The 25389-nt window shown below is 44.0% G+C and overlaps 2 protein-coding genes across 5 annotated transcripts; both read left to right on the forward strand.

The window, feature by feature from the left end:
* The first annotated feature begins 1000 nt into the window (after positions 1–1000).
* Positions 1001–9848, forward strand: CNBP (CCHC-type zinc finger nucleic acid binding protein). Of its 4 annotated transcripts, none has more exons than XM_068694488.1 (5): positions 1001–1168; positions 7511–7630; positions 7905–7999; positions 8185–8387; positions 8871–9848. In XM_068694488.1, the coding sequence occupies exons 2-5, from the start codon at positions 7528–7530 to the stop codon at positions 8986–8988; spliced, it is 519 nt and encodes a 172-aa protein (XP_068550589.1). In that variant the 5' UTR covers positions 1001–1168; positions 7511–7527; the 3' UTR covers positions 8989–9848. The 4 variants fall into 4 exon arrangements, with proteins under 4 accessions (XP_068550589.1, XP_068550591.1, XP_068550590.1 ...); XM_068694490.1 differs by having other exon boundaries at positions 7908–7999; XM_068694489.1 differs by having other exon boundaries at positions 1003–1168; positions 7905–8000; positions 8189–8387.
* Positions 9849–11533: 1685 nt separating this feature from the next.
* ISY1 (ISY1 splicing factor homolog) lies at positions 11534–23814 on the forward strand. The gene is made up of 11 exons (XM_068694486.1): positions 11534–11618; positions 11712–11734; positions 12937–12988; positions 13834–13899; positions 15290–15332; positions 15460–15572; positions 16254–16371; positions 17237–17359; positions 20725–20834; positions 22196–22282; positions 23018–23814. Exons 1-11 carry the CDS (start codon positions 11616–11618, stop codon positions 23123–23125), a joined length of 846 nt encoding a protein of 281 aa, XP_068550587.1. The 5' UTR covers positions 11534–11615; the 3' UTR covers positions 23126–23814.
* The last annotated feature ends 1575 nt before the right edge of the window (positions 23815–25389 follow it).

Raw genomic sequence — 25389 nt, forward strand, 5'->3', positions numbered from 1 at the left:
AACAATCCTAACCACGGTGATACAAAGATAGGTAGCTTGAGGAAAGGTCAGTCCAAAGTTTTGTCGCCACGTTCAGCCCCACACCCACACTTTAAGCTCTAACGCGTGGTGGGAGATCCTGCAGCGGACCCGTAGGTGGGGAGGACATTTCAGCAGAAGCTTACAGGTGGGGAATTTTCAACGAATTTATGATGAACAAATAGATGGCTTAATTATGATACTGCCCGTGTTACACTCCCCAGAACGTTCACAAGTGGTTCTGGTATATTTAGTTCCTAGTTCGTAAGGCAAAGGGAGAGCATTTGTGTAAAAAGAATCTTAGGTGAATACTGAATAGTAGTATCACGTATGAGATTTTTGTGAGAGTTTTTAAATAGTTTATTGATTCGATGATTCATACAAAAAGAAAAAAACAACAAAAAAAAAAACTTTTGTTGTTGTTGTAATGCGCTAGAAAACACGAGCGGCTGTTAACTGACGGGGCTGGAGGCGCCCCGTCCAGGCCGCCCCCCCGAGCCCGCCGTGTCCGGGCGCCGCGTCCTCCATTTCCTCGCGCTGCCGCCAGCCCCGCAGCCCCGCCAAGATGGCCGCCGCTGCCGGGCGGCGCCTCCCGCCTCGCGCCCGGCGCTCGGGGCTGCCCGGGCAGGGACGGGGAGCGGCGGGGAGGCCGCCGGGGGGCACGGGGAGGCCCCAAGGGGCCGGGAAGAACGGGGCTGAGGAGGAGGCGGCGGGGTGGGGGGCAGCTCCGCGGCCGCGGGGCGCTGAGGGGCGCGGGGCCGTGCGGTGCGAGGCGGGGCGGGCCCCGCTGTGCCGCAGCGCCCCGCCAGGGGCCGCCTGCCCCCCTCCCCCCCCACGGAGCGCGTCACGGGAGGCGGGCCCCTCCCCCCTTCCGCCCGCGCCGATTGGGCGCCCGCGCTCGCGACGCCGATTGGTCGCTGGGGCGGGAAGCGGGCCGCGCCCATTGGCGGAGAGGGGGGCTCCGCCGGGCCGTGCGCAGAGTAGTAGGGAGGGGCGGGGGGAGCGCGCGGGGCCGTGTGCAAGCCGCGTGTGGCGCAGCCAGAAGGGAGCGGAGCGGGCGGGCAGAGCAGCGCGGCCTCTCCTCGGCGCCTTCCCTCGGCGCCCTCCGTCCGCCGCCAGCCGCCGCCGCAGCGCGCCCGGCAGCCCGCGGGTAACGGCCGGGCCGGGGGGAGAGGCCCCGGGAGCGGGGGATGGCGGCGGAGGGCGAGGGGATGGCGGCGCTGGCGCACTCGGGCCTAGCGCGGGAAAGCGGGGCCGGGCCGGGCCTGGGCGGCGGGGCGGGGGGGGAAGGGAAGGGGGGAAGGGGGGGGTCTGTGGGGGCCGGTGGGGTCGGTGCGGGTCTGTGCGGGTCGGGGCCGCTCGGGGAGCGGGGCCGGGCCAAGGGCTGGGCGCGGGGCGGCCTGGGCCGCACCTCTGGGCCGAGGTCCTACGGCAGCCGTGTGCCCCGGCCGGGCCGCAGGGAGAACGGGGGCCGGGGGGGCGCTGGGAGGGCCGGGGGACGAAAGGAGGGGAACGGGGGGGAGGGGGGGGACGGGAGGGAGCGGAGCGGGAGCGGGAGGAATGGGCCGCGGGGCGACCTCACCCCGGGGGGGGAGGGGGGGGAGAGGAACGGTGCTGGGGGAGTTGGGGGGGGAGCTGGGAAGCGGCCGCACTCAAAGCTCTCTCTCTTTCTCTCTCTTTTCTCAACTTTTCTCCTTATTTTTTTCTCGCCCTCCCGAGCTGAGCCCGGCCGGGGCAGCGGGCCCCCGGCGGCGCGGTGTCGGCGGGGCCTGGGCCCGGGCGCACCACGTGGCCGCCCACGTGCTGGGCCCCGGCGGCGGCTCGGGGCGAGGAGCCGCGGCGGCTGCTGGCCTCCCCCCGGCACGGCCCCGAGCCCGAGCGGGGCCTATAAATGGATAGGAAAAAGAGCCCGCGGCAGCTCCGCGGCGCGGAGTAGTGGAGCTGCGTTCGATTTGAGTGCTCGTCAGGCGTAGTTCTCGAGTAACCGCTGTTACTCATTCAGCATGCAGAGTCTGTCACGAGGAATTATTAACTTTAAGAAAGCGTTTTATTTCTGTTGCAGCGCTTAATTAGAGCCCGTGGCTGAAGCCTTAGGGTTGCCTGCTCCGTGTTTTCTTCCTCAGCGCAGACTGGCCTAGAGAAGCAATCCTGTGCCCATCCGAAGTGGAAAGAGTTAAACGAGTTCTCTAGAGTTGGAGGAGAACCTTGCCAGTTACTGGGCTGATCTACCTTTTCTTTTTCCTTAAATGACTTAGTTAACGTCTGGACTAGCTTTTACATGAAGTTTGCACGTTGCTGATACTGCATTCTGAAGTTCAAAACTTTAAAACAACCCAGATAGCAGTAAGAATGTACAGGGGAAGAATGGAATGTGCCGATTTGGTAAATAGCCTGTAGATTGTCACAGCCTGCATGCTAGCGAGTATGGGTAGGCAGAAAGAACAAAAGTTAATCAAAAGAAGTGTTTCTGTAGCTCTGTCTTCAATTTGTAGTCAACAAAGCTATCCAAGAACTACAAGTTGATTCGGATACCTCAATCTTAATGTCTTTCTGACCTGGCTTCTGACCTCACAGTAGGGGTCCGAGTTCTTGAATTTTAGTTCTATCCAGAATTCTCAAATCAGGCAGTCAAGTTTGCCTGTGGAATGTATTGAGGAGATCCGGATTTGATAGCTCAGCTCTCAATTGCTGGAGGTTTTCTTTCTCAAACTGCTTTCTTCTGGAATTGAAGTATTTTTACCTGGTGGTCAAAATACTTAATTATGTATGTTTTCCTTGTGAGAAGAAAAGCTGGAGGCTGAAGCATCACTAATTCTGTGTACGCAGTCACGATCACGTGTCTTGAGTTCTGGACTTCCCAAACATTCTTGTTGGGAAATAAACTTCTTTATGGGTAGCATTTATTTTTAAATGAGTAATATTTTGATTGCTCCTTTGAAACAAAATGCTGACACTTCTGACAGTACTCCTTTCTATTTCTTAATCTCTTGGAAAAGCAGAGCTCTGCCTGCTCTTGCGTGTGTTTTTTGCTGTCTTCAGCCTGGCTGTGGGCTGACTTGTCACATTCAAGCTTGGTATTGTTTGTTGGTCACCAGCAGCCTGGATAGAAATGGCTGACTTCTCAGTGTTTGCCTCCTTGATGCAGCTGATTTGCCAAAGAGCTCTTAAATAAGCTGCTGGTTTTAGCAGTGGGTTCTCTTTAGTCCCTCCTTTCAAGGAGTGAAGTTCTATTAATACCAACTGGATGTGATAGTTGTAGACCAAAGGAAGCATTTGGTAAGTATAATAAATATAATTGCCACTGTTCCATTGGACTTGAACTGTTCGCAAGCTGTTGAATTCTAAAGAACTGCTTGTATCTAGAGGTGTCTGAGTAATGTCCTTGCAACTATTTTCTGTTGCTCCCAAAGTTGTTCTCTTCTCTCTGGTTTAGTCTGTCCCCTACATAATCCACTGCTTGTACAGACAGGACCACTCATTCACTTGTCTCCAGGACACAGTAACTCCTGCTCGGTATTGTGATCTTGGGTGTCCATGACTTCCTGGTTGTAAAATGTGACCTTAAGTGCATGTAAAGTAAAGATGACAGGTTTTTTAGTAAATGTATCTAAAATAAAATTAGTGATGGTTCCCTAAATGAGACAAAAGAGAACGTGTTTAGAGTGGGAGACATCAGTTTCATGGTTCTGATCCTTTCTACCTAGCAGTTTCCCATATATGAGAACTCCATTGTCATAGCGGGGAGCAGCACAGGTTCTGGCAAAAACACTTAACTGCTGCCTGTGATGAAACTTCTGCTACCTGTTGCATTGATCAGGGTTGCTCAGAGTAAATTCTAGCTTCGACACGTTACCTGCTTCTGTAGGTTGCAGTCAGATTTCTTTCAGATAGCTGGAGTGAGTGTTGTGCGCTGGTGAATTGCCAAGAACTCATTTGTCCTCTCTTTAAAACTCTGGGGGATAGCTTAGGTTCCTCCTGTGAGGAGCCCAAGTTAGTTCTGCTTTTGTCTGTTAGAGCAGGCTTCTTTTTTTAGATGGCACCTAAAGCAAAAGCAATAAAACAGCATTGCAGTGGAGATTAGTGGTAGTTCTTTCCATCGCCTGGTCTGGATCGGCTACTAAAACAGACTGGGGTATTTCTGAATGTGTGTGAAGACATGATTTAGTAAATAGTTGTAAAGTGATTTATTTCAGCTTCAAATTCCGGTTAAGGAGGCCTGTACAAGGAGTTCTGGTGAATGTCTGCCTTCGCTCCTTCACAGAAAGGTGTGATTTGAGGCAGCTAGATTTGTGTTTCTCTCAGAGTTTTGGAATCTTATGCTGAGCCACGGCCTCATCTGGTCTGTCTTGCAGAATAATTCTGGAATGTCAGCAGGGGAGGAGTTAGTTTGTGTAATGCATTTGAGCTATGGAAATCATTGATAGATGTGACTGAGAGAAAACAACCTCAACAAGCAGCCTTATCGCAGAAGGCCTATTTAAGGTGGCCTTGATAGATAAAAGGGACTGTTGAGAACTTGTCTGTAATGCCAGTGTGAAGAAGTAGTGACTAACTTGAACTTCAGTGGATTTAAAACTAGGCTCTTTTTTTTTCATGTGAGTAACTGAAAAGTGGTGTCCAAACTGCTTGGAAGGTGTCCATTTAAGGACTCGCTGTACGGAACCAACCTCTTCTGGATATTGTTCATTAAAAGTGTTGGCTTAATCTGAAAACTGAACTCTTACTTTTTTTTAAAAAAACAGTTTACATTGTTGAGGAACTTTGTCCTGTATAAGGCTTCTTAGAATGGGAGGGTAAATAAAACTAGTGTCAGCTGACTCCACCTCCAGCTGGTGAACTTGCGTTCAGTTTTAGATCTTCTACACAAAGAACGCAGATACTAGACATAAAAATACTGGTGAATAGAAGTCCAGAGAAACTGTTTGGTACTTCTGTATGCCTAAAATACCTGGAGATGGAGTGCTGTGCTTTGTGATCCTGTGCTTATGACAGCTGTAGCCTTCAAAGGTCTGTGTGCAGGGAAAAAGCGGGCCTCTGAAGATAAAGGTTGCAAAGTGAATCTTCTGTTCAAGTTGTGCAGAAACTGTTGCTTATTGTCCTCTGGATTTCTTACTCAGTTTGCATAATCCTACTTGGCCAATTTGAGAAATACTAGGGGAAGAGAAACTTGAGTTTTTTGTTTCTTGAAGGAGTGGCTTTAAATAGTTTTGGATCAGATGTAAAACTTGTTTTTAAATTCCTCTGGGGCAGTGAGTGTTGTGCTCTTTGTCCCTTGTGCAGGTAGTGTAGTGACTGGCAGACAGATGTAGCTGGCTGGTACATCTAGGCATAAAAGCTTCTCCAGTGCATATCTAGAGGAGGTTTAGTTCACCTATAAACCATTTGTCTTTTACCATAGGTTAACCTGGGTGGTTATGTTAGGCACACAGGTAACTGCTGGTTATACTTAATCCTGTCACATCATGCTGTAATACCTAGTGCGTGGTTCGAGTGACGCTGGAGTTGTTACATCTGTAGAGACATATTCAGTGCAGCTGGAACTGGTGCTGTACTGTTCCACTCTTTTGGGACAGCAGTGCAGGGCCTCTTCAATAACACCTTAACGTGCTGACCTGTAAGAGTTGCAGGTTGAGTGGGGACTATGTCCCAACACATAAATTGGAGACCCCATCTTGTCTCATGGAAACTTAAAGCAGCATCAACTATTGTGTCAAGACCAGCTCCTGCAGTCAGCTTTGCCAGTGTTTTTCTTCTGCTGTGTCAACATGGTTGCTATGAAAACAGGCCGAAACAAGAGCACACGGATGCCAGCTGCTGCTGCCGTAGTAGGCAGCTCTTCACCCTTGGGTGTCCTAATAAGTTAGAGACTTTGAGCACAGATGAAGCAGTAAATACCTGCTAGCATGTGAAAAGGCTGAGATATGTATAAAATCAAGAGCTCATAGAAAGTTGTTTTGTTCTTGACATCTGTTGAAGATCTGTTCGCATCCTTTCATTGCAGAATTTCATTTTAAGAGCAAATATTATCTGATCCAGTTGGAATGTAGATGTGGGATTACAGAAGTAGCCTATTAAGCTTCACATCTCATGTACTTTAAACTTTCCTGCTTCTATTGTGGTGGGAAGGATGGATGGTCACTATGCAGAAGGCAGCTGGAGAGAAAGGAACTCTTCTGAGCGAAAAGTGACAAGGCTTTTTTAAAGTTTATACTATATCCATTTAAGTTCTTAATGTCAGGATGCTAACTCTGGTTCATCTTGAGGTTGTGGTGTTATTACTGCTTCTTTTGTGACTCCCTTCAAGATGCTACTCATCTGTATTCTTGGTAATTTGAGATGTTTGACAGATGTTCTGTTTGAATAGGCTAGCAGTTCTGGTTGTTACCATTGTTTCATATTTTTATTTGAAAGTGTCCCTATGGGAACATGCAAAATAGTCTTTACTATTTTGGTATGCAACTTTTTAAAAGTTGTGTTTTTTTTTTTTTTAAGCATTCTATACCATGAAGTTGTAGGGTTATAGGAAGAACAGCTCGGGGATCAGGTACCATAACAAAACATAGGGCTAATGATTCTGCTTCCATTGAGTTAAGTGTAATGAATTGGGAGAGAGCATATGAAGTATTCAGCTTAATATGCGTATTTATAAACGAGGGCATTTTAAACTTGTCTTCAGGCGGACTTTAAACAATATCCAATTTAAATATTTAACTTGCTCTGCTGTTTATAGTTCCAGAAGCCATGGCTAATTGCTTTATACCTTAGGCAAGCTAAGGTACTGTGTCTGCAGTCTCTTTAACCTATCCCATCCTTGCCACTGCTTCAGTGGTCTGTGGCAGACCGGCTTCCCCGATCAATGAGACGCCTTCCTCCATTCCCCAATATGGGCAAAAGTGGTTTGTACTGTCATGGACAGGCATGCCTATCCGATGTTTCCCTAGCATTCTAAGAATGTTTTCCAAGTTAGCCTTCTAGATATCTGGCAAGTGTCTGATGTCTTTTAGGGAAGCCAAATGTCTTGAGCATTTTCTTCCATGTAAACTGAGGAGTGAAATATGTATCCTGAAATGTAAGTTAATATATTGAAGTGAACTCTGAGAAATGACTATTCTTTAGGTCAGATAACTGCTCTTTATGTCATAAAAGAACTAACGGATACTAAGCTAACTCACTCTTCAGGGCCTTAGCTGTAATATTGCCTACTCTTTAGCTTTTAAAAGGAGCTTTTAGAATGTGGTTTGGTTAGTGAAGAAATGCAGCTTAGTGAAGAAAAGTAGATGCCAGCCAGGTACTCCCAACAGAAAGAAATGACTAGGAAGAAACGGAGATAAGTAGCTGGCTTTCGAGTTTAACTGAGTGATGAGAAGAAGGTATTACTGGAGGAGATTGTGACAGTAAGGCTGTTACGATCATGGGTATGTCTCTTACCTGAGCCCTTAGCTTGGAGAGGGAAAGTGTTCTAGAAATGTATTTTATTTTTTTTCCCCCTCAGGCAGGTGATCTGCAGCCATGAGCAGCAACGAGTGCTTCAAGTGTGGGCGTACTGGCCACTGGGCTCGGGAGTGCCCAACTGGGATTGGCCGTGGCCGTGGGATGAGAAGCCGTGGCAGAGGTAAGTGATTGCCATGGTTTTCTGCTTATATGTACAGTAAGATGTCTCCAGCTGTCTGTTGTCAGTGCTATGTCAAACTGACTTCAGGTGAGCAAAAGCTGAGATGTAAATTGGTGATAAACTTCCCTGGTTCTTAAGTCTGCATAAGAATTATGCAAGGGCTCCTGAGACTAAACCTGATGTGTCAGTTCAGCTGCCAGTGTCCTTGATTAACTCTTAGGTATTACGTTAAGAATATTCTTAAGCCTTTTTTTCTCCTGTTACCCATTTCAAGCAGGCTTCCAGTTCATGTCTTCATCTCTGCCGGACATCTGTTACCGCTGTGGTGAGTCTGGCCATCTTGCCAAGGACTGTGATCTTCAGGAGGATGGTAAGTATCAATAAATATTCTATCTCTTCAATTACATGGACAGAGGTCTGTGGTTGAAGAGAAGGCTATTGTTCACTGATTGCATAATTCACTGGAAACAGAGTAAATGTCCTTCATTAGAAGCATGCTACACCTCAGTCTACCAAGGTTTTATAGTCTTGTTTGGTATGTTTTTCTTATTGTGGAAGCCTGCTATAACTGCGGTAGAGGTGGCCACATTGCGAAGGACTGCAAGGAGCCGAAGAGGGAGAGAGAGCAGTGCTGCTACAACTGTGGCAAACCTGGCCATCTCGCTCGCGACTGTGACCATGCAGATGAGCAGAAGTGCTATTCTTGCGGAGAGTTTGGACACATTCAAAAAGACTGCACCAAAGTGAAATGCTATAGGTAAGAGCATCTACTAATACTCAAAAGTTGAGAAGCAGCTGTTAAATCTGTCTGAAAAGCTGGCTTCAAACTGTTGCTTGTGCCTGTACCTGCTACAGCGTGGTCATGAGTGCAGTATCTTTCACCCCCTCCAAGACTCCCTTGTGTGGAGGAAGGGAAAACACAGTGTATCTGAGTTACAGCCAGTTAGCTTCAAACAAGGCTAAACAGGAGAAGCATTAGAATGGGGAAAGTCTGGCAATTAAAAATAAGTAAAAATCTGTGTTTGCACTGTGGTTCTGGCATACACAGTGATCAGTGTAAGTTGATCAGTTCCTGGTTCGTGCCTCGTGGAAGAACATGAGAACGCTGAAGCAGAAGAATTGAGTACAGAACAAGTCTTGCATGAAATCAAAGTAGCCAGCACAGTTGGCAGAACAGTAACTTCTCTGGGTGGTTTGGAATCAAATCTTCATCTTTTGATTCTTTCTTTTTTGTCTGCAGGTGTGGTGAAACTGGCCATGTAGCCATCAACTGCAGCAAGACCAGTGAAGTCAACTGCTATCGCTGCGGCGAGTCAGGGCACCTTGCACGGGAATGCACAATTGAAGCTACAGCCTAATTATTTTCCTTTGTCGCCCCTCCTTTTTCTGATTGATGGTTGTATTATTTTTCTCTGAATCCTCTTCACTGGCCAAAGGTTGGCAGATAGAGGCTACTCCCAGGCCAGTGAGCTTTACTTGCCGTGTAAAAGGAGGAAAGGGGTGGAAAAATCAACTTTCTGCATTTAACTACAAAAATGTTTATGTTTAGTTTGGTAGAGGTGTTATGTATAATGCTTTGTTAAAGAACCCCCTTTCCGTGCCACTGGTGAATAGGGATTGATGAGTGGGAAGAGTTGAGTCAGACCAGCAAACCCTCTCTGGGTTACATGGAAGCGATTCTATGCAGGAAGAAAGAAATTCTGGAAGTGTCTTAAACTTCCTCATAACTTTAATTTTATTACAATGGCCTTGGATTGTCTGACCTCAGTAGCTGTTAACACCAAGTAATATCTGTATCAGGCCCTACCTAGAGCATATAGCTGAGTGGGAGTAAATAAACAAGATGCACATGCCTGTTAATGGCCATGAGAGAGAGAGAGAAATCAGGAATAAACTTAAAATAACAGTAATTCAGTCAATGAATGTTCATGTTGGAGATACAGAACGTAATGGGAAGCTTTTGAATAAATACTTCAAAGTAAATCTGAAACCCAGACATCAGTGCTCATAGCATATACAATTTGGAGCTATTCAGGAGTTGCAAATAAATGCATTTTCACAGAAATCAAGATGTTATTTTTGTATACTATATCACTTAGACAACTGAGTTTCATTTGCTTGTAATCAGTTTTTAAAGTAAGATGGTAAAAGCAATTGAAGTCCTAGAACATAGAAAATGTAATTTTAAACTATCAATAAAGCTGGAGGAGGAAGGGGAGTTTGGCTAAAGTTCCTTTTGTTTATTTTTGGTTTTCATGTACACAGTGCAAAATAACATATTAAAAAGGGGTATGTGGAGGTGTAAAAAGTTCAGTTTGGACTTCTCTTTTGTTCTATCTTAAGTTTCCATCCTCTAGCATCAGACTGTCCATACACTGAGTATGTTCGAGACTATTGCTGATCTGCCCCTGGTGTATGTGAATGGTTTGTTCTCATGGGGGGCTTGCTACATATCTTAGCTGATGCTGATAAAGCACTTCTTCCACTTTGAAGTTGTCAAAGGCACGTAACTTGTTGGATGTACAGCACATTTCAAATACAACCTGGAGTAGTTTATTAATGTGCTAGCAGTATTTCAGCCTTCAGCAGTGTGGGCCTTGATGCCCTTTTTGTAGTGAGGGGCCCAAAACTGAAAACAATGCTCCACCTATGAGCAGGCCTCACCAGGGCAGAGCACAGGGGGACAATCACCTCCCTGTTCCTGCTGGCTGCACTACTCCTTACACAAGCCAGGATGCCTTTGGCCTTGGCCAGCTGGGCATGCTGCTGGCTCATGTTCAGGTGAGCATCAATCAGCAACCCCAGGTCCTTTTCCTCTGCACAGATTTCAAACCACTGCCCTGAGCCTGTAGTGCTGCATGGGGTTGTTGTGGCCAAAGTGCAGGACCTCCCACCTGAGTAGCAAACTGAGGCTGAAAATTTGAAAGCCTGTAGAAGTCTGAGCTGCATTGCAGGGAGAAAACATTTTTAATAAAAGTACTAAGCACTATGTAAACAGCCCGGATCACTTGACTGACAACCTGAGTGGGATTTTAGAAAGGCTGCGCTGATAATGCTGCTGAGAGGGATGGAAGGAAGCTGGTGAAAGCTACTTGGAAGCATGTAAAATGAATCCTCTTGCTACTTGAAGCAGTACAAAATCCACGTACTTGCTTCTGACAAATGCAGAGGGCAGTTCTGGAGAGTGCAAAGCCCAGATGACGTGGTGAGAGCTGCTGCAGGCTGCTCATGCCTTGGCGGGCTGCCCTCAGCCCTGCTGTGTGCTGAGCAAAGCCTGTCCTCTTGTGAAACTGAGGCATGGGGAAGGTGTTGTGGCCGGACTGTTTTCATTTTACTTCTAATTGCTGCTATAAAGAACACGAGTGCACTTTGAGCCTCAGCCTGCCCAAACCCTTATAAATTCCGTGGTTGGAGCAGGCAGGCTGCCTTGGGGTCGCCTGAGCTGCGCACAGTGCTCGTTTGGTGACTGCATCACACACCTACAGCCACTGAACTTTGGGGTTTTATTATCACAAAGGCCTGGAAGCCTCTGGCACTTAGCCTGTAGCTTTGTATGCGTGTGTACATAAACACAGGCGTGTCTGTGTGTGTGAGGGCTGCCAGTGCTTCCCCTGCGATTCGGTCACTTGTGTCTTGCAGCTACGGCTTCTTTAGCACTCAGCTGCTTAAATCTCGATTTAACTAAGCCTTAACGTAGTCCCAGTTTTGAGGTGGAGCAAAGCAACACGGCAATCGCGCTGTTTTTAAACGCGATGTGACGCCGGGAGGCTCAGGGCCCGCCGCGCCGCGCTCCCTCAGCGCCTCACACTGGGTGGGGCGGGCGGGCGGGGGGGGGGGGGCGCAGCCCGTGGCGCGCAGGCGCAGCGCGGCAGAGCCCAGGGCCGCGTGGCCCCGCCCGGCCCGCTGAGGCTTCCGCTTCCGGGCGGGCAGCGGCTGCTTCCGGAGCGGAGCGGGCGGCGGGCGGCGGGAGGGCAGCGGCGGCGCCATGGTGAGCGCGGGGCCCCGGCCCCTTCCCCTCCCCGCTCCCCGGGGCGCCGCCGCCCCTCACTCGCCTCTTCTCTCTTTTTTTTCTCTCTTTCAGGCTCGCAACGCGGAGAAGGCCATGTGAGTGCAGCGCGCCGGCCGGCCGGGCCGCAGCTCCCTCGGCGCCCGGGGCGGGCCGCTCGCTGAGGGGACGGCCTGAAGGGGGCTGCGGGGCTGGGCAGGGGCTGCGTGCCGGGGGTGTGGTGATAGGACCAAGGGAGACGCTCTGAAACCCAAAGAGGGTCCAGTGCAGAAGCTGCAGCAGGGGCTGGATAATGAACGTGGAGTTTGTGCTGTCAGTTCACTGGTTTGGGGCAGTTCCCATGTTTGGGACAGAGCTGACAGGTGTCTGGCAGCGTGGCGTTAGGTATCATTTTTGCATGGAAGAGCCTTGAGCAAAATCAGGCTTTAAATCTTAATTCTCCCATTGTCTTTCCAAAGTACCTTTTCAAGAAGGTTTTCAGACCGTGCACTTAAAACCACTGAATTAGAAGCTCATTAATGTATTTGCTTTGCATTCATTTTACTAAAATATTTGTTGAGTTTTAATAGGAATTCAAAGAGAGACTGAATGGACTACAGTTGTGTAGTACCTGCTGAGGTGCTCTCGTACAGTGATACAAGCCAGTGCCTGCTGAATTGGACGGTGCAGCATTTCATTCTGGAAATGCCTCTCTGCTTCTTAACAGCAGATGGAGCCCTTGATAATTGTCTTAGATGCAGAGTACAGATATGTAGCTAAAGAAAAGGTGTTAAGTGCTTTCTCAGTTGTTTTGTGCTTTTTAACATAATTATTGAATGTCTCATAAATAAATAAAACCATGTATTAAAAAAATGGGGTCTGTATAGACTCAGCTTAGTTGTAAGAGACTTGGAATATTTTAGACATTTTAGTAAGGTTGATTGCAAGCTGCTGCCCTCAATTAAGTGTTTTTTTTTTTTTTTTTTGCTTTTTGATGCTAAGATAACTACATTTTATGCTTGTGTTTGTAACTTGTTGTCCTTTTGCTGTTAATATCTAACGCATTGGAATATGTTAAATAGAAAAATTAATTAGCTGCTTGCCAGGGTTTGTCTAAGAAATTAACCGCTGAGGAGTTGGTGGTTAGAAGAGCTGGTCAATGAATGTGTTTTGTTTTCTACAGAATGGAAGAAACATTAACTTTTCTTAATGTTCATTAGGTCTGTATAAAAAAATAAACAGAACTTATTGCTGTTGGTGTGTAGATGTATAGAAGTAAATTTGTTTCCTTCCTTTTCTTCCTTTTTTTTTTTTTTTTTAGGACGGCCTTGGCGAGATTTCGTCAAGCTCAGCTTGAGGAAGGAAAAGTTAAGGTATGATGTAAAAAACTAAAGCTTTGTTAGCTCTGATGAAGGGTGGAATGCAAGCCATGTACAGACCTGTGTAACAGTTTTCAGAAAGACCATGCACTGCATTCAGGAATCGTTTGGGAGCTTGGCATTAGTCATCCGGAAAGCAGTTAAAGTAGGGACTGCATTTCACAATGACACAAAAGAGAAATGGTAAATAGAATTTTCTAAATAACTCCTTAAAATACTGGTAAATAATAATTGCTTAGGGTAGTGTTCTAACAAAGTAATAACCGTGGAACAGAGGGTCTTCAGGATCCTTCTGAACTCAAGGCTTACACATGACAGCAGTGGCATGTTATTAAACCAACACATTGTCTGCATCTGATCATAATTCTCTTGGCTCTTATGGGGCTTTTGTGGGGGTGGGGGGGCTGCGGACTGGAATTGGCATCAGATTTACAAAGGTAGTAAGCCCATTTTAGACATTAAAAAATATAAGCATATTGTAATGCAAGAAGTAGCAGCCCTAAACCCACGTAGAACCTTAGTGAAAGATTTTCAACTCTATGGATGTTTCGGTATGTTTTTCACTGAATCATAACTCACATTGCAAGAATATTTATGTAGGGATCACAGTGTTCTTTTTGAATAAAGTGGGATTCTGTAGTTTACAGTATTCTGTGGTAGTTTAATTTGGTGGGTCTGTAAGTAGTCATTTTTTATCCACTCATTAAAAGTTGGTGGGAGCAGAAGGTACTGGAGGTTGGTAGCGTAGTTTAGGATTAGTCAAGCAACAAAGTTTGCATGAAATGCTGTGACCATATTGATGCTAGATTGTGTGTTTTGTTTTCTTTTTTGTCCAACAGGAGCGAAGACCTTTCCTTGCATCAGAGTGTAATGAATTGCCTAAAGCTGAGAAATGGAGGCGACAGGTAATGTGAATAGATCTTTATAACTCTGTAGCAGGTTGAACTTCTGTAAGCAGGCTGTCTAAAACAGGCACACTAAATTTTTCAGACTTCTTCAGTATACTGACAGTTGACTGTGGTTTAATTTAGACAGGAATATCGTACAGTTCACCACACATGTTCAGTGACGGTACAACCACACTGCAATGCCCAGGGCCATGTCCAGTTGGGTTTTGAGTATCTCGTGGGATTGGGATTCCACTTCTGTGGGTACCATAGGTATGGGTACCAGTGTTTGACAGCCCTTTTAATGAACTTTTTTTTTTTTTTCCTGTGGATGTACTCAGAATTTCCCTGGTCCAATGTGAATTTGTCACTGCTTGTCCTATTGTCACGCACGTCTCCAACAGCCTGCCTGTGTTTTCTCTATACTCTCCAGAAGACAGCAGTAGGGTGTTCCCCCTTCATCTTCTCTTTTTAGGGTTGACCAAACCCATCTCTCTCTCTCAGCCTTTTCTTGCGTGTTGTGTGCTCCAGCCCTCACCATGTGGATGTTGTGCTCCAGGTGTGATCTCACAAGTGGCAAATAGAGGGGAAAAATCATTACACGTGCTGTCCATGTTCTTGCTAACCAAGTGCAGTGTGAGGGTAGCCTGTGCTGCAGTGTTGTACCATTGACTCCTCTTGAGCTTTTTGTTCAACTTACTCTTCAGAAGCTGCTTTCAGGTCATTTGGCAGCTGGCCTGGACTGTTAAATGGGCTTATTCTTGCCCAGATGCAGACTTGGCCTTTTTCTTTGAGGAACTTTGTGGAACTCTGTAGACCCGTTCTCTAACTTATCTAAGTCCCTCAGCAGCCTTTGCTCCCCCCATCTGGTCTCATTGTGACCTTTCCAAGAGTGCATCCAGGCTGTTAGAAACTTTAAATGATGCTGACCCTGGAGGGGTGTCACTAGTAATTATCTGCTAGCTGAACTTCGTCCTGTGTGTCACAACCTTTTGACTCTGGCTTGTCCAGCCAGTGTTGGTGTTGAAATGGCACTGAAAGGCTTGCTAAAGCAAAGGTAAACAGCATTCACTGAGCCTGCCAGCTCATCATAGGGCTGGCCTGTCGGACATTCCTCTCTTCCCCTCTTTGCCTGAAAAGCCAGAGGTGAAGCTATTGGATATACTTATTAGGAATTTGTTTATGATAACTGATGTAAAATAATTGCATGTATTTTAAGCCTCCGAGGTACTATGTTAGTCCAAATAAAATCTATGTTGATACTTGAATTTGGTAGTCTCAGATCCACTTTCTGGATCAAAAAGACAACTTCAAGAAGGACCTTCCTGGGTTTTCTAGTTGGTTGTGGGTGGGTGGTGTCCTTTTGTTTTTTATGGAGAAATTCACTTCTATGTTCTTATTTAACTAGATCATTGGTGAAATTTCCAAGAAAGTGGCACAGATTCAAAATGGTAAGATTTGTCTAATTAAATTTTATCTGTTTGAAACTCTGGTCCTAACCAGGAAATCACAGTATTCCATGTGAGCAATACGCCTCTAGTAAGTTGTTTAATTTCTTGTTTCTTTTCCCTTTAACAGCTGGATTGGGCGAGTTCAGAATTCGGGACCTGAACGATGAAATAAACAAACTTCTGAGGGAAAAAGGACACTGGGAAGTCAGAATAAGGGAGCTAGGAGGTCCTGACTATGCTGTAAGTGCAGATTATTTTGCACTGCATGGTGGTTCTGCTTACAACTGAAATGAATAGTGAGAAAAATCTGTGCAACATTTAGCTAACTATTATTTGTCCAGTGTTTATTAGAGAGGAACCTTATTTAATCCCTAAATATTTCTTCTAATGTGATCTAACATTTGTTTCCATGATGAGCAAATTTGACTTATCATTTGGAGTGCTGGCTTGAGGGGGTCTTATCTTCCTGTTAAAAGTATACAGCAGTGTTCTGGTTTTATCCATTGGTAAGCTTTTATTTGATTCCCTACCTTATCAGCCTGTAGAAAGGTTCTACTTGGGTCACCTAGTTACTGCTGAAAATGAAAGGAGACTAGCTCTCATTTGCCAAAACATCAAAAGTGTGTTTATTGTCAGATTTAGTAGTGCTTATTTACAGGATACCTCAACATGATAGTACAGGCGATAAGAAGGTGTTAGATACTCCGTCAAAGTGAATCAGGTGTGGGTACGTTTTCATTGTTCTTTTAACTGTGATTTGTAGTAAAAGTAGAGGCTGTATAAAGATGAGCTATGAGGGCATTTTACTTGTACAGTTGTTTGAACTGATACAGATTATCTCCTTTCTCAATTCTTTAACCTATTAAAATGCTTTTTTTATTAAGGAATAAAACATAAAGCAACTAACTGTTTATTTTTCAGAGGATTGGACCAAAAATGTTAGATCATGAAGGGAAAGAAGTTCCAGGAAACAGAGGTTACAAATACTTTGGAGCTGCAAAGGATTTACCAGGAGTTAGAGAGCTTTTTGAAAAGGAGCGTAAGTAAATAACTCTTCCTAGATACAAATCTGCATAGTAGTATTTTTTTGAGGTACGAGACAGTAAATTTTACTAGACTCTTTACTATAGTACGTAGGGAATCCTAGTAACTACATATTCTGGCCTGTGTCTTAGATCAGCTACATGAAGCACTGAATTCAATAGATTAATTAAATGCTATTTCTTTGGACAAAGAGCACCTTTGACTCTCTACAGTTTAATAAAAGAGGTGTAGAAAAGAATGAACTGTTTTCTACTTCGAGTCCGAAATAGTAAGTACTAATAATCTATAGAAACCTTCCAGCATAGCAGGTTGACTTTAATGGTAAGCTATAGGAATTAATACTCTGAGTTCAGAATAAAAAAAATAAAATTGAACATAATTTTAGATGCAGGAATCAGCTGTCAAAATGGGAAAATCTAGCTCTAAGTAGATAAAACTGTGTATTGACTTCTGAAAGAATGAGAATTACTTGGACTTGAAAATGAGGCAAGCCTGCTGAATCAGCTCTGTCTTGTTTGCTGCCTCAGGAATTATGGGAAGTACTACCTGATCTGCAGGAGCCTGGGCCAGTTTTCTAGTTTCTTTCATATAGTCCTGCTCAATACTGGGACCCCAGTACATGGAGAAAAATGCATGACAGAACGTAGAGTTGCTAGATGGTGGCAGCTACATGATAGGAAGCATCAGGGTTGTGCAGGCCAGAGTAAAATACCAGTACTGATACTGCCAACGGTTCAGATCCATCCAGTGATAATTAGATTATTGTGGTAGTTATAGTTGCTGCAAAGTTGGTGGGGGTCAGTAATACACTGCAAGCTATCAAGGTTGACTTTTTGAATGACAGACATGTATTTTTCAAGCCCTTCCACCACCCCGAAAAACTCGAGCTGAGCTTATGAAATCCATTGATGCCGAATACTATGGCTACAGAGATGAAGATGACGGTATTCTGGAGCCACTGGAACAAGAACACGAAAAGAAAGGTATGCAAGATTCAAAAACCTCTGTGAGTAGTCATCTAGTTTTTCTTAGATGTGTAGACATCAGAATGTCCTGGTAACCTTTAATGTAGAGAGAAGCCACTCTACCTCTTTTTGAAGTAATAACGAAAATGTTTGCTTTTATGTGTGTACTACTTCATGGCTGTGTTTTCTAGAAAATCTCATTCTGTATCTAGCACCCTCTTTCTTGGAGAGACTTAATTCAACCGGAGACCCACAGTTCCAGAATAGGCAGTAAAAAAAAAAAAAGTTCAGAGTTATTACTTTTTTTTTTTTAAAAAAAAAAAAAAAAAGACACTTCTTATGTCCCATACTGTCAGTCAAGACCCAACCACCTTTTGAATGACATGCACTTTTTTCCCCACTATAATGTTCTGTAACAAAGCAACAGTCTTGCCTGGTCTTACTGGGGAAGACAGAAGGACCAAGGAAGTCATTTCTCCAACTTCCAGCTTGCACACATTCCTGTCTTTTCTTTGAAATACTCCACTTTTGCCCAGACCCAGCACATGTGATAGCATCTGGAAATACTAGTGGATGAGCTTCTCTGCCTTGAGAGAGAAGAGAGTAGTTATTACCAGAGTAGTTATTTTGTATTTAATTGCTGGTGTGTTTTTTCTCCCCAGTGGCATTTGTCTGTAATCCTTTCCCCTAGATACAGTGGCTGCTAGGAGCTTGTCAGATGAATTGCCTTCTGAACAGTAGCTGCCTTTGATTTGGTTTAAATCTCAAGTTCAGGTGAACCGATGCTCCCTTGATACTCTGTTGAAGAGAAAACAGTTCCTCTTCAGGCTACTAAAATTAATTTTAATATCTTATCCCCCAGTTTCTTGTGCGGGCATGAGAAGTTCTACTCCAATGTACACATCCTTTTCTCTGTATAGAAATGGTTTCATATTTTTGATCATCGCTCTTCTCATAAACCTTTTCCAATTATGCTGTTCCTTGAAACATGGAGTGGAGGTGATCAGAGCTACACATAGCATTTAAGATTCAAGTCCACCACGAACTCTTTCTTTACGGTGACAATTACATTTTATCAGTGATTGTCACTGTCCACTCTAAGTAGTTCCTAACAGTCTGTCTGGATTTGGCTGCATGTTGAATTATGTTTTGTAGGTGATTCAGTGTCTTTCTGAACATTAAATTAGAGCAAAAAATCAAGCAGGAGAGATGATGAACTCTGAAATTATTATTTTTTACCCCTGGATAACTTGTGCATAGCTGGCACATAGGTACTTAAATCACATTTGTGTAAAGCATTTCTGGAGGGTGGAGTGAGGGGCACTTCAGAGTTGTCTTTCATCTTTACAACTGTTAGTGGTTTCGTATTGTTAATAAGTAAAAGTCCCCTTTGAAACTAACACTTTAGCAGTAGATGATACTTATTTATATCTGTCACCTTATCCTCTAGCTTTGTTCCTACTGACTTGCCCAGAGAAGACATCAGAATTATGAGTTGAGTTCTTTGAACCCTCTTTAAAATCCAGCACTGTTTCTGCCATCTGGTATTTGTGTAGTTTTAAGCAAGAAACCATACACCTTCGAGAGCTTAGCTGTTCTGTAAATAGTTGTTTTAGCATTTCTGGTGAACACTCATTGATCCTGGCAATTCGTTACTATTTGCTTTGTATGTTTGTCTTATAATACCTTCTATTGATGCTTCAACTGGAGGCAGATCCTCATTGCTCCATACAAAACAGTCCTGGCAGGTTCCTCCACAAAACACAGCAGATGAGATCATTTTTTTTTCTTGAATAGTTTTGCCGTTTCCTAGTGCTCCTTTTTGTATATGACTATCTCTTCAGAATTAGGAAAAAAAGTTTAAATGAGACCGCAGAGTTAAGTAGGTTGAGCTTCTAACTTTTTTTAATACCTAGTGGCTCTTGATACGGTCATTTGCTTGTTACACTTACCCCTCCTCAGTGATGAGATCTTCACACTATTGTGGCGTCTTAGAGCCTCATGACTTACTGGGTAGGTTACAGGACAGGGAGGAAGGAGGGAAAAAAGGACGTGCTGCGCTTACCTGTGTCCTGCAGTGTGGCTTGGAGCTTTAACCCAGGTGAGCAGTAGCTGGCAGACAGATAGTCGCTACCATAGGAAGGGAAGTTGTGTGCATTGCCAGAAAGGTGTCTCGCTCAGTGTTTGTCTCACACATCCTGCTAACTGCAGGCAGGAGAGGTAGCCTATTTGCACTCATATGGTTGCTGAAGAAGATGACCAGCTTTGGTGATTGTGCTACTTGAAATAATAAGGGTAGAGGTAGAGATGCTAGCAGAACCAATACGTGGAAATGAAGCAAATGGGTCAGGGAGAAATGCATAAAAGAGCCTTGGTTTGATTAATGTGGCCAGCGTAACCCTGAATTTGTCTTTCAGTGTGCGTTGCAAGGAATGTCTTTTTTTTTTTTTTTCCTAGTATCGTTAGTACAAGATATCTAGGGTTCCCTTTGGGTCACTTGTTATCTAGGTTCTTGTGACTTTTACCATGTGATCAGAAGAGTTAAATTGTTGTAAAACGAAGTATTGAAAAAAAAAACATAATTTGTGTAACTTTTACGTTAAGAAACCACACAAAACACAGTGATGTGCCGCTGGTTAGATCTTGCTTTCTTAGAGAGACCATTTTAATGTTCACTTTGGGAGCCAAGGGGAATGACTGTTGAATTGTATAGTTGTAGGCATTTCTACTGCATTAGTTTTGCACTTCGCTGCAATTTTTAGGCACTTAAGTTGTCACTAATGAAGCTTCTTAAAACTTGTGTCAGAGCTCTTAGTAACTCTCAGTTGCATAATGAAGATAGGACAGCCTAAACAGTCCTAGCTAGCAGGTAGTTACAGAATTGGGAGCATGCTACAAAATAAGCAAGAAATGCACCCTGAGATGAAAAGTACTTGTGTGGGTGGTCATTCCGTGGAGTGTAGTCATATTTAACGAACTACATGTACATGGCGACCAGGGTTCCTGTAGCTGCTGACATGCTAGAAAGCTGAAGTCACCTATCCTGGTCACGTGGCTCCCTGTTCCTGCGTTAACAGGGTCACTTGGTGTTTGTTCATGACACTCAGAATCTAAAATGTACCCCAGTGAGTACAGTGACAGTGTGCTACTTACTAACATGGGATTTTGCACAGACAGCATTGACATCAAAGTTCTACAGTAAGTGCATATTACAGATGTAGAGGATTTAACTGAGAAGTTTAAGGCTTTGGAAATTGGCGACAAATCGAAGGAGCTCTAGCTTCCATTGTTGCAGGACTGCTGTTGAGGAAATTGGGGCTACTGCTGGACCATGCTGCTTTAAGTGCTCTCACATACACTTGCTCTTTTCCTTTGCCGAACAGTTATAGCAGAAGCAGTGGAAAAATGGAAAATGGAGAGAGAGGCACGACTTGCAAGAGGTGATGAGGAGGAGGAGGAGGAAGAAAATATCTATGCTGTTAATGAAGATGAGGTATGTAATGGTTAAGGTGATGTTACATTTCATGTGTCTTCTGTGCTGCCTTATGGAAGAAGGGAGATTTTGCTGAGAACCTCTCTGCTACTGAGTTCTGCACTTCTTCTGCCTAAATTCCTATTCAGTTGTCCCTGTTTAGTTTAAAAAAATATATATTAGTAGATAAGTATGTTTGGTCTGAGTTTACAAAATGATGAAAGCTGGCAGATAGGAAAGGCATTTTGCTAGAGAGAAACAACAAACGGTTAGCTGAGACCTTGTGATTAACTGTCATTGCCTGGACTGCTGGGACTCGTACAGTTGTGTGTTACCAGCACTGCTGAGTCACACTTCTAAGTATGATCTTACTTCAGTAATAGAATCGTAGAATCATTTAGGTTGGAAAAGACCTCTGAGATAAGTCCAGCCCTTAACCTAGCACTGCCAAGTCTACCACAAAACCATGTCTCTGAGCACCACATCTACACATCTTTCAAATACATCCAGGGCTGGTGACTCAGCCACTTCCCTGGGCAGCCTGTTCCAGTGCCTCGGCTCTGTCAATGAAGCAAGTTTTCCTAATATCCACCATGAACCTCCCCTGGCACAATTTGTAATAACACAAATATGATTTTTTTTTTTTTGTGTAGTAAATTTCAGGCCATCAATTTTTAGTAAAGCTATTTGATGTTCAGGGGTTTGTTCACAGTTCAATTTTGATACAAGGTTTTGCATCACTGTTACTTGCTGCTTTCTTCTTCCTGCACCCAGAGGCAGTAACGGAAATGGAGGATATTCCCAGTGTGCTCTGAGATCTGTAAAAGGGATACTGAAAGCCACTTCTTATTTCTCAGTCCATACCTAAGAGGGTTTATTACTAGAATGAAAAGGAGGTAGTCTGTAAGTTAAAACTGGTTATTGCTTCTGTATCCTTGTATTATTTTGTGATTCATAAGCCCATTTCTTAGGCATGAGGAAGATGCAGCATAGAGCTATACAGGGAAATGGTGCATATATTTTATATTTTTTAAGGCGCTTGCTTTCTTTTTGATTGGCTAGCTCCTCTTGTTTATAGCTTTGCTATTGCAGCCAGAGTTACATAGGAAAGTAGAGGTTGTGGCCTTATGTTCATATTATTTCCACAACAGAGGAAAAGCCATGTGAAGAAAAGCAACAATTCTGAAAATGTCAAAGACCGTAGGATCTGAATATAATGCTTGTCATATTCTGTTGTTGTTTGGTCCTTTTCAGCTACTTCCTGCATTTTTGTATCCTCATTTATTTTCTCACTGGTTCCTTCTGGCAGATTTGTGTTTGACTCCTTCAGAAAGTAAACTTGATGTCATTTTATTTTTGTTTTTTTTTTCTTTTTTTTTTAGTCTGATGAGGAAGGTGGCAAGGAAAAAGATGGTGAAGAAGGCCAACAGAAATTTATTGCACATGTCCCAGTGCCAACTCAGCAGGAGGTAAGACATCAGGAAACTGAATTGCAGACAGGTGCTCTTGCTATTGCAAGATATATAATTTGTTCCTTCAGTGATTTTACCCTGTGACTGTTTAATCCTCTTGCAAATGCTGTGGAACTGCCCACAACTATGGTACCATTGCTATACCCCTCTTCATCTGAGAATTTCCTAAACCTTGATAAGTATTGCATAACTTGGAATATGTTGTGGTGTTAGCACAGAATCACAGAATTCTGGGGGCCCCAGATCTGGATGCAGTGCTCCAGCTGGGTCTCATGAGAGCTGAAGAGGGGGGAGAATCACCTCCCTTGACCTGCCAGCTACCTTTCTTCTGATGCAGGCCAGGATATGTCTGGCTTTCTGGGTTACAAGCACACTTTTCTAGATTATGTTCTTTTTTTTTTTTTTTTGTCCACCAGTACCTGCAAGTCCTTCCCCACAGGGCTACTCAATCCATTCTCAGCCCACTTCATATTTGTGCTTAGGATTGCCCCGACCCAGATGCAGGACCTCATGCTTGGCCTTGTTGAATTTCATGACGTTTGTATGGGCCCACCTCTCGAGCCTGTCAAGGGCCCTTGTTGGTATTCCTTCCCTCTCTTCCACTCATTTTATATCAGTATAAGCCTCTTAACTTTCACTGTTCATTTCTTGTGCTTCCTTCTGTTTTGCTAGCTGGCTGTTCTGAGTTTCAGTGTCTCAACTAAGCTGAAGGTCTTATTTTTATACTTCCAGATTGAGGAAGCTCTTGTACGGCGAAAGAAGATGGAGCTTCTTCAGAAGTATGCTAGTGAAACTCTCATGGCACAGAGTGAAGAAGCAAAAAGACTTTTAGGATTATAATGCTGCATGAGTACGTCCTGGTTTTATATAATCCATCCTAAAGCACCAGTTTGTATTCTGACAGCAGTCACTTTTAGCCCTGAAAGTCCCTGTGAATGTTAAGAGTAAATTGTGATCATGTTAGTGTGCTCTACAAAAGGAAAAACACTCTTTTGGTCAATCTGCTAAGATGACTTGCACTTGGGTGCTGTGAAAGATCAAGCCTAGATTAGCATGGTTTCTATATCTCCAGTAACAGTCTTCAGTCATTTCACTTTGCGAAACACTGTGCGGCAGCACATCTTACAGATAAACCAGCAAACCAAATGACTACTTACATTGCTAGAGAAATCTAACTGATGTTACTGCTGGTCTGTCTCCTGTATCTGTACTGTATGTGAACATATTTCTCATGTTAAGTTTATCTGACCTGAGTACAGAAGTAACTTACTCTGTTGTGCCTGGTTAGTTTACCAGAATAGCTCAGAACCTGCTTAGAGAGAGCTTGATGGCAGATCCTGAATGATTTTGAAGTTGATTTACTTTTTTATATAACACATGCAGTATTGTCCAAAAGCTGTTACTGTTTTTATGGTTTGGAGCCGTGTGTATGAACTGCTCAAATGCTGGATATTCTAGCAGCTATTGTAAATACTTTCATCTTTGCAATACCTTGTTCAAATATTTTTATTAAATTTTATACACACTAATGTCTTGTTTCATTCTAGTTCAAAGGATTGTGCTCTTTACCCTAATCCTAGTCAAAGAATAGGGTCATGAACAGTCATCCACACAAGGATTTGAAGTTGGGCATCCTCTCCTGCTCACGGCTTATGTGAACAGAGGCAGATCACAGCAGAGGGCTTGTTTAGGGTCTGAGTGAGTAACGTTGTTACACAAGTCCGAGTGAAACTTTAAATTGGACTTCTGTAGCCATGGGGTAGAAGTGCTATCTAAGGAATACGCTATAAACAACTAATCACATCAGAGACCACAGAGTTTCTAGATGCTTTTAATATTCAGCTCTATATTATAATGTAACAGCATACTAATCTGTTTCTGACTCAATTTTGTGTTCTTTGAGTTGCAAGCATCTTTCTGAAGCTGTTTTTACTCTTTGCTGCTGTCTCAGAAGTGTTTTCTAGTCTTGCTTTTAGAAAAGCTAATGTACTTTATCCACAGGTTATTTGTGTTGCTGTAAAAGATAACACTTTCCTGGAGTTCCTTCCCTGAAATGCCTGACCACCAAGAATGGAAGAACAGGCTTCTTTCATGTTGGAGGCTTATGGACAGGCAGGACTGGATCAGAGTAGTGTACTTCACCTATGGAAGAGATTGGTATGGGAAAGCTAAGGGCTTTGTTGCCTGGCACTCAGCCACTGAGTTCCTGGAGCTTAATAAATTGGTAGTCTGGCTGTTAAGTCCTTATCAAGCTTCAGGAGCGTTAGTCACCAAACCATAGTATGACAAAAAGGCAAACAAAAATAAATGAACTAGAGCTGCCAAATGGCCTTGCCAAAAAGGCATTTAAAGTTTGGTTGTAAACAGCCCCATGCCAACCATGCTTCTGTTAGACTGTCCTTTTTTCTTTTCTTTTATTTTTTTTTTTCTAGTGGAAGAGTGCTTGTAAGAAAAATGCAGGTCTTGCTGCTGATTTGCTAAGCTATACACTGCAGCGTATAGATAGTAATTGCATTCATGTTCAAGAAAGTTTGTAACAGTCCTGAGTAAGACCAATATAATAAATAGAGAAGCCTTGAAGGCAAATACTGATCTCCGCTGACCAAGATGAAGTGAATATATGTATAAAAATGCAGTCTGGAACTGTGCAATGCAAGATGGCAGCTGGTTGAACCCTCTGTGCCGAATATGGTGCAGCTCTGAATGCCAAGTGTTTTTAAGTACAATGTTCTCTTCAGCCATGTCTGAGTCAACAAATTACAGAATAATTGTTTCTTGGCAGTGACCTACAGTAAAATACCTATATTTTGTTTGCTTTACAGGCTGTTACAGGGCTGGTGAAGTTAGGGCTGGGACACTTCTGTAGCCAAAGCCATGAAACTGAACTTGTAGGTTGTCCTACGGAATGCAACAGTGTTGTATGCCTGCATTAACTCTTACTTTGGGTGTGCAGCTGTAGAGATGTGGATTTTATCAGGCCTGTAACTCCACCATTGGTATAATACCTCAGTGTTAAACGTGTCCAGGTGACAATAATCATTTTACAATGCTTCTGTTCTTTTCTGCTTCAGAGTTCTGTGCTCTGCATGGTCTTGGCTTGGGAT

This window comes from Anas acuta, chromosome 11, assembly GCF_963932015.1.
Source record: "Anas acuta chromosome 11, bAnaAcu1.1, whole genome shotgun sequence".
NCBI classification, from domain to species: domain Eukaryota; kingdom Metazoa; phylum Chordata; class Aves; order Anseriformes; family Anatidae; genus Anas; species Anas acuta.